General features: G+C 36.2%; 1 protein-coding gene across 1 annotated transcript in view; it reads left to right on the forward strand.

The window, feature by feature from the left end:
* Positions 1 to 3200, forward strand: part of SHPRH (SNF2 histone linker PHD RING helicase) — a 43315-nt gene extending 40115 nt beyond the window's left edge. Inside the window, exons 30-31 of the mRNA XM_083828090.1 lie at positions 1086 to 1166; positions 2466 to 3200. Coding sequence (XP_083684216.1) covers positions 1086 to 1166; positions 2466 to 2562 — 178 coding nt within the window. The 3' untranslated portion in view covers positions 2563 to 3200. The remainder of the gene's footprint in view (positions 1 to 1085; positions 1167 to 2465) is intronic.
* Positions 3201 to 9013: the final 5813 nt, after the last annotated feature.

Genomic DNA, 9013 nt, shown 5'->3' on the forward strand with positions numbered 1-9013 from the left:
GTTAGTGAAGATTTTGAATTAATGGTAAGGATGTAGGAAAGATCAATTGCAAAAGCCTGCATTATAATTTTACTTGATGCTGGCCTAAGAGGTCTGGTAAAAACCTTGCAATAGAAACCAGCAAGAATGTATTATACTTCATAAAAATCAGACTTCAGCAAACTTTTTTTGAAAAAGAGCTGTATTCAAGTCCAGTGAGCATAAAGAAGTGTTCTGCTTAGTTTCATGGTTATAACTATTACTAGCTCAGTTAAGTTCTTATTTACTTCTCTTTTTTGGCAGGTATACCTTTGTCTATGAATCACAAAGTATTCCCCCCAAATATTCCACTGTGTAATGTTACCAAACAAATTTTCAATTTAAATTCTGAAAAACATCCAATCTCTTTCAAGGGTTCATATATTGAAAAAATGTTTACATTGAGGAGTTTCTGAATGATTTTTACATCATCTCTGAAACTGACTTTTTTCTGTTTCATTTTCTTATACTCAACATTTCTTTTATCTCATTATAGCTTTTTTTAAACATAATTTTACAAATGGGGTCTTCACTTTGTTCTGTGGTTACTGACTAAGTTTTACTGGTGTTTAAAGTTTTGCATTTACTGACTTTAACATTTTTATACAATTTTGCCATCTTCAAGACAATGTTACTAAAACTCTGGGAACGAGTTTATTATCCCTTGCACCAAACTCTGCTTCTTGGACTGACTTGTGATGATGTAGTATAAACATTGTATATAAAGAGTGAGCCAAAATCATTACTTTAAGCCACATGGGAAACTCTCAAGGACTGTTTGTTTGTAATAGGGACACAAAAAGTAAAACTTTGCCCAGTGTCTGCTTTAGGATTTTAGTTAATGCAGCTTATGCTAATTTAGTATGTGATCCAGCCAAGTAGAATTGCGTGGTCTTGGAGGCACTAAGCATCCTTAAATGTCAGTGAAAGTTACTAATCACCTGTCTTAAAATAGGGGCATTTTTTCAGCAGTCTTAAAATAATTAGTATAAGACAAGTGATCTTGAATTTTTGAGAGTAACAGCATATCTTCTGTTAACTTTTTTCTTTTTTTTGAACACGTTCAGATCTACAATTGTTCATAGATTCCTGATAAAAGCAACAATAGAAGAAAGAATGCAGACTATGCTGAAAACTGTAGATAGAAGGTATGTGCTGAATTTTTTAAACACTGTTATTGCAATGACACTGAGAAGGAGTTTCTCAGCCATACTTTTGTTACGATTAGGTACACATATAAAAAAAAAAACACTCTTCTGCTCTCCTTCAAATTCTTTTGGTTGAAAGAAAGCTTTATAACGTGAAAAAATTATCTTTTTATCTTGATTACAGTAACTGGAAGATTAAGGTATTTTAATTCTCTGGAGAATATTTTTACATTTTGTATATTTTATTTCAGAAAAGCCCAATTAATGCACTGTATTATGATTTGCCATTTCATTTTACCTATTTCCGTTGCCATAAACACTGATATTAATGGAGTAGTACTAAATTTGCCACTGAAATTACAGCATGCTCTAAGCGAGCTCTAAGATATGATCTTATTCTTTCTTTCATCATTTTTAAATTCTACAAACCAAGACTTGACAATTCTGTGTCACACGGGTTGGTTTTGCAGTCAGTGCAAGAGTTGTCCAGATGCCAGCTCGTAAGGTGGTCTCGTCTGCTGACGCAGAAAGCATTTTTCACTGTTTCTTTTCCAAAAACTCTAATCAATAAAAGACTAGGACTAGAACTTAAGTGGTATTCACATTCTTTGTACAGAAAATACAAGAGTTTTGTACCTCTTTAACTGTACTGTATACACATAACAAATCTAGGAAAAACACTAGTTTAGGAAAATGAGTGACTAATCTAGCTTTTCTGGTTGTTATAAAACGAGACTTAAATAACTACAGCCAAAGACTTGCATGTAAATTTTTCACCTTTAGTTTTGAAAGAATAGTTTAATCAGTTTCCATATCTGTTAAGTAGCACTACTTCTGCTTATAAAGTTCAGATAAATATACAGTGATCTAATGAGGGCTAATGTTTTGAAAGTAGCATCAAACCTTATGCTTGGAATCTGAAGCCAATCCCCTAAACATTAACAGGACAAAGTGGGTTATCCCCATAATTATTGAGGTTGGAACTAGGTGATCTGTAAGGTCCCTTCCAACCTAAGCAATTATATGATCCTGCAATCCCATGTTCTGCTGCCTCTCAAGTGTTTGGTGATCACCATGCTAAGGACAGTAGTGGACTTAGTATCTTACTGAAATTGTGCGTCAGAAGTAGCTGATCAATGTATGCACTTCTCCTAATAGAAAGTGGTTTTTTTTTTTTGCTGAGCTCATAGCCCAACATTTATTGGACTCTGAACCATGTGGTGGTCTGTCTTCAGTACATACAGGTTGTTATTTAAGTTGATTCCTTCTCTGATGTCTGCATGCAATTTTTTCCTACAGCCACACAAGCTCTTCCATGAAACAGTCAGAAGCTTCAGTTCTGACAGTGGCAGATTTGGCTGACCTTTTTACAGAGGAAACTGAAGAACTTGAGTAAAAACATTGATTTGACCTCGTGATATCAGAAAGTACCTGATCTAACAAGCACCTGTATATAGTCCACTTGATCTGTCATTCATTTAAACACCATCTAACGTGTCCTTAATAGAGCTATCGGAAATAGAAAAGTCTTCTAATTGTTAACATTTTATTCTGTGGTGACATTCTTAGCAGCATGCATTTCTGATAGCACTGGAGAAAACTTGCACTTTGCACATTAAACAAAAATCTGGATTTTATTTCCAAAGAACATTTGAGCTGGATGTTGAAACTGAGATCTTGAACTGCTGGATTTTTACCATCAGGTTGGATTGGTTAGTGATTCAGTATGAGAGCAAAACTGTGGGTGGTGGGGTGGGAAAGGGAAGCAGAAAAACACAAATCTACTTTTTTTACTGTACAAAAAATTGTTAGGAAGAATGACTGTAAATTAATATTCTTCTAGAAAGGGCTTCTAGGGTTGTTAGTATTTAATGCCAAGTTACTGAACGTCTTACTGGTAACACTTTAATCTTTATTAATCACTTGGATATTTGTATTAGGCTTTTAGATATTCATAAAGACTTGTGTGACAAATTTCATTGTTAATGCTCACTCACTACAAAATGATAAATTAAATTATGCTTTTTGTATGTGTGTTGGTCTGGAACTCCGTTAAACACTTGAACATAATGTACATGTTTTTCACTTACTATTGAAACCATGACTACTTTAGTGCTTTGTTTAAACAAAAAAAAATTGTTACAGATTTTTTAAAAAAAATAATTGGTTAAGCTGCTGATCACTTTATAAACATTCAGTGCTTATGTACATTTTCTCCTGATTTTTTTGTCTATTTCTCCCTCTCAAAGATGCATCAGTCTAAATATTCAAAATATGAGATTAAGTTAGGCAGTCTAAATGGTGGGTACCTAGTCTAAGTTAGATAATCAGTGAAGGGGTGAAACTTTTGCAGAATTTTTCATCTTTATGTATGTGAGAACACTGTACACCATCTCAGTTGACTATAGAAAGAGTTTAGAAAACAAATCTAGGCTGACTTTTCAGATGCTGAGGGTAGGCAAGATAAATTCTAAACCTTTTGGCATAGGTTATGGACACACATTTGCTTAACATCAAGCAAGGTCAGTTACATAGTGTTATATTTAGAGAATGTGAAAATGTATGCATAAGCAACAGGCTACTTCCTTCAGAGTACAGTATTTACTGTTTTAGCAGACTGTTTTTTGTATATTTTAGAAATCTTCTTGAGATTAACTAAAATGAGTCTTTTAAGAAATCTCAGTGTTAGAATTTTTATTCTTATGCCTGCTAAATAGACTTGCCATATAATTCTTGTTTTTCTGTTTTCAAGAACGTTTTATTTAAGTTGCAACTTGTAGCCTTTTGGGTATTAAGCGTATCTGCATGGCAAACAGATTTTCCTTTGCTGACACCAAATGTGAATTGAATTACATGACTAATATTGCATCAAGAAGTCCGTCTTTGGCATTCTGTTGTCCATCTGGGCTAATTAGATAACTTATTCTAAAGACTATTTGAGTAAAATTACAGACAATGATTCTTTATTTCCTGTATTTGTAATATGTACTAGTCATATTTATATATTTTGTTTTGGAGATCACTGTTGTTTTGCGGATTACAGTTTGCAGCAAGGGAAATTGAGTACATAGTAGACTTTTTTCAATGAGAGTGATCAAACAATTTGCACAGACTGTGACATCTCCATCCTTGAACGTATTTGGAACTCAAATGACACTGAGCAACCTGATCTAGCTTCAGAGTTGGCCCTACGTTGAGTGGTGTGTTGGACCAGATGACCTCCATGGATCCTTTCCAGCCTAAATTATTCTACAGTGTATTGGAGATCACACTGTACTCTAGGAACTTTAAGGGCAGCAACATTCCAGTTTTCTCATCATCCTCAGAGAATTTCAATACTGTACAATGTAATGTGGTGGAACAAGGAGCTTCTGTTCACTGTGAGAAATTATATATGTTTAAAAAATGTGGAAGCAAATAATGTTTACATTCATAGCTCCCATTTTAAATAACTTGTTGTGGGAATAATCATTGTCAGAAGCAAACTGAAAAATATCTGCTGTGAAAGGTTTCCTAAGCTCTGCAAGTTCTTGGCTTGTTTGTATAAAGATGGCTGTTTAAATGTTTATTTACAAAAATGTGGGGTTTGGATTCCAAGCCAAAAGCGTAGCTTCTCATCAAGCAATGCGTGAGATGTTTTAGTCCTGACTGTTTTTTAATGCTTACGTAACAGCATGCAATGCCAGAGACCTGATTCTGAGCACTGAGGACTGGCGTGCCAGAACCCAGAGCTCTGGAGGCATAACATTAATACACTTCTTACAGTTGTAAGGTTGAATCATTGGTGTGTATGTAACCAGAGTCAGTAATAAAACAGTTTGTACTAATTTCACATAATATTAAGTACATAGACTAAATTTAAAGAATAATATTGAAAAAGAAATGAACTGTAATTTACCACTGTCTGCTGTTCTTTGCAGCATTTTGTTTCTTTCAAATGTTCTTTCAGATCTTTTTAAGACAGCTTGGGAGATGAACTTACTTTTCAGTTAAGGCTGTAGCTTGTACAACTGCAGTGCTTTTCTCTTACTACAGAGTAAGCGTGTTTTCATGGTGCTGCGATTTTTGCTCTATCAGAGCGCTCTTAAAAAACAATACCTTAGGTGGAATGATCTTTGTCTTATCTTAATTGTTCTGATATGCCAATAGAAATGGTGTTTTCCACAGAAAGCAGAAGTCTGCAAATACTGACTGCAGTATTTGAGTGGATGCAGTAGTGTACTAGCTTCTCATGTGTTCTCCTGTGAAATGTCTTTTCCAGTGCAGTCCCTGTAAAATGAGGATCCAGCTGACTCCAAAGAACTCAACACTAACCTTTCATCTCTTTCAGTTCCATAGCTGTAAAATAACAATAATGCTTTTTTCTCTAGTTGGTGATGATTTCAGGATAGTTTTCTCCCCATGTATAAAAGTTCAAAGCCTTGTAAAAGAGAGCTGCCACCTCAGTTAGGCATCTGTAAAAGCTTGATGCAAACAGAAGACTTCCTTAATCTACAGAAAACATCAGTATTGGAAACTCAGGAGCGCATTCCCTCATTGTGTTAAATTGAGCTCCATAAATCTCACTGTGGATGTTTAAGATGAGTTTGTAAGTCAAGGGCCATTTTGCTCTCTAAATCAGTCTATGCTGGGAAGACATTTTCATCTTGACTTGTTAGGTAACTCTCTTACATGGTAATGACAGTCCGGGATATGCTATAGTTTCATGCAGGCCTAATACTACAAAAGAGCATTTGCCTCAGTTTTCTTATGCATATTAAAGAATGGATATAGGACTTGATGATGCTTCTTATGAGATGGGTCTTCCAAAAACTCGTTTCTGCCAGTATCTGTAGATATTCAAGTTGTCTGCCAGCAGAGCGTCCTCTACTTTAAACGCAGCTGCACTTCAATACAAGTGTGAGTGGGATCCTACAGAAGTTTTTTGTTAAAACTATAATTAGACATACTTCCTCCTGTAGGATTCTGTCTGGATGAGTGGGTGAGGACCAGTTGGCAACTTTCTAGCACTGTCTTTTCTGACACAAACAGTGCAATCACTGGAAAGAATACATGCTGTTCTCTTTCCACCCCTTTCTACAGTCCTTATTGACCATATTATGCTTTCCAGGAGTCTCAATTATTTTAATATCAACTATTATTTCATCTAGCTACAAATGGAACCTGTTTTTTTTGTAACTTAGACGTACTGCTTAAAATCTACATGATGAGCATGTTTATAGACAGGCTAGTTGCAAAGCTACTGTGCCTATGTTTTTCTTCCTTTTTTGGTTGCCTGAAACAAGTACACTCTTTACAAGGTTATCTGGTATAAGTTACAGGAAATTCATGCTGTGGATGAAAAGAAGATCCAAGCAGTCTGTCTGTGTGTCTCCCTCCCTCTGTCTCTCGTGGCTTGCTCAGTTTATTACAAAGAATGTGTTTGGCCAGTGGAAGTAGAATAGGTGAGTCACAATCCATGAGATGGCTGTAGTAAAACTAGTTTAGTGTGCCAGAGGAAAAGTGAGGGAGGGAAATTAGCCTATTTTTTTGTTTTTGCAGCTGTAATATGTTTACCCCTGTTCACTGTAGATGAAGATTTTGAATTTCACTCTGATTTTTGTATTTCTGGTTTTATATTGTACAACTTGCATATAGGAAGGCCTGGTAAACTAATTACTGAACAATCAGTGAGGCTTAAAAGTTTTTAGTTCTAAAGTCTATAGGTTTTGTATTCATAAACTGAACACATGAACCACCATCACAAGTCCTGTTGCATCTACTGTCTTTTCCTCCTCTTCAAAGAAGGACAAAGTTGGGAACTCTTGAATCGTTGCATTACTGATTTCAAGTCAAAAGTAGTCATTTTAAAGAGCACAGTCAGCTGAACTTGCAGCTTTCGACTGTAGTTAAGGTACTAAGTCAGCTGGGGAGAAAGTAAACGAAGCAGGGTTTCTAAAAACTAGAATAAACTCTACTTTGAAAATTGACAGTGTGGGATTTCTGTAAACCTCTGGCTTCATTTCCTCTTATATACAATATGTCAAGTTTCCAGGTCTTAAATCACAAGTCACTTTGTTTTATGTATTTATTCAACCAAGTGTAAGGTCTGATTGTTTACAGGGTGTTTTAAAATGTAAGTTGTTTGTGTAAGCTGGCTTAGATCTTTTTTTGTGTCTCTTTTCCTCCTATCTTGTTATGGGGCTAGAGAGTTAGGATTCACACTGTCACTGTGAACTGTCCCCTTTCTGTGCTAACAGGCCACCATCATTTGCTGAAGAACTGTCAGTGAATCTAGGGTTTCTTGTGACTATTATTAGGTAAAGGAAGAAAATCTAGACTGCTGTTCTTGTTACCCTGGTGGTGTTTTGTCCTGTCACTCTCTGAGCATAAGGCAATGGCACTTAAACACCAAGGTGTGTTCAGCCATCTTTAATGGCTTGTTCTGCACTAATAGAGCATACATATATTCATATACATATTCAGCGTGTGGTCTCGGATAATCAAATGTTTGCTATCAAAATTGTGCATCAGTACACAGCCATTACTATGCTTATAAAAATCAGCTTTGGGTTAAGTCAATAAGATAGAGAACAAAAATTAAAGAAAACAGGAAAAAGACATATTTGACATATTTATTGCATGTTCGCCAACTGTGAAATTTTTCATTTTCTTTCTCTCCCCTCCACGCAAATGAGCTTTTTTATTCCATACTGTAGGCTTTGAAGAACAAATGATGGAGGATTAGAGGGCATATTTGACTGATCACCCACCTTTACGTCATCAAACTGGGGCTTTACTTAGGCAGTGTGAAAGCCAACTGAAGTCATCCTTGGGTGATTTACTTTAATTATTTTAATTTATTTAATTTCCAAATGCTACATACTATGTTGAGCTGTGGAGCCATAGTTTCTGGGACCGCCTCTTCTATCGTCCCTTTAGCAACCCACGTACTGCAACAGGAAATCTTGGTTGCAAAAAGTTTCTGATCTGTTCTTAAACAGTGGCCAATTCCTGATCACAAAAGATTTGTATAGGCAACTGACAGTCATTCTAATTCTTCCTTCTCCCATGTAAAATAGTGCAAGTTTATGTTACAAATGTGTATGTAACACCTGCAAGTAGAAGAATTAATTTCTGTTCCAGCTTCTCCCAACGTGCTGGAAAGTAAACTAAAGGAGTAGAGGTGCAAAGCTAACAGCTCCTCCCTGCACTGTTTGATATGGGACTTTTTTTATATGTGCTCTATTTGCAGCAAATATACGTAAATGTGACATAAGACCTTGCATAGCACACTGCCATTCTCCTAGAAGCATGCCCCCTTCGTAGCACTATCCTTAAAATACCACCAAGAGTATGCTGTGTGTCTGATCCATGCTGGAAGTGGACCAGCAGCTAAGAAAGCACATGCATGTGTTGTCTCTCTTCTAGGAGGTCTTAGTAAAGCAACATATAACTTTGTGGAAATGATTATACTGTAGTAACTGCTGCCATCATTGTTAGATTTTTGAAATCAGATCTGATGAAAAGACATTGTCATATAGCTCCTCTTACAGAGGTGAAAAGCTCAGAGCATTTCACCACCAGACAGAAAAGAGATGGAGGGAGTACATGCGAGTCCTGGCAGTCCTTTCATACCTGCTGCTACTGATGTATCTGCTGCTGTGGGGCAAGACTGGATGGAGCTGGGGGGAACGAGGGCTTGGGAGAGAGAACTTTTTGAGGAATAGTTGGTAAAAACCTCCCCCGAGTGCCCTTCTACTGTTCTTCCTGTGGGAGGAATGAGTCACTGATATGAGCAGTGAATAAACAAAGGGTGACAGATCATAAATGTAACTTATTCACTGGAGCTCAGCATTCGTCTAATG

Source organism: Anser anser, assembly GCF_964211835.1.
Source record: "Anser anser genome assembly, chromosome: 3".
In the NCBI taxonomy this organism is placed as follows: domain Eukaryota; kingdom Metazoa; phylum Chordata; class Aves; order Anseriformes; family Anatidae; genus Anser; species Anser anser.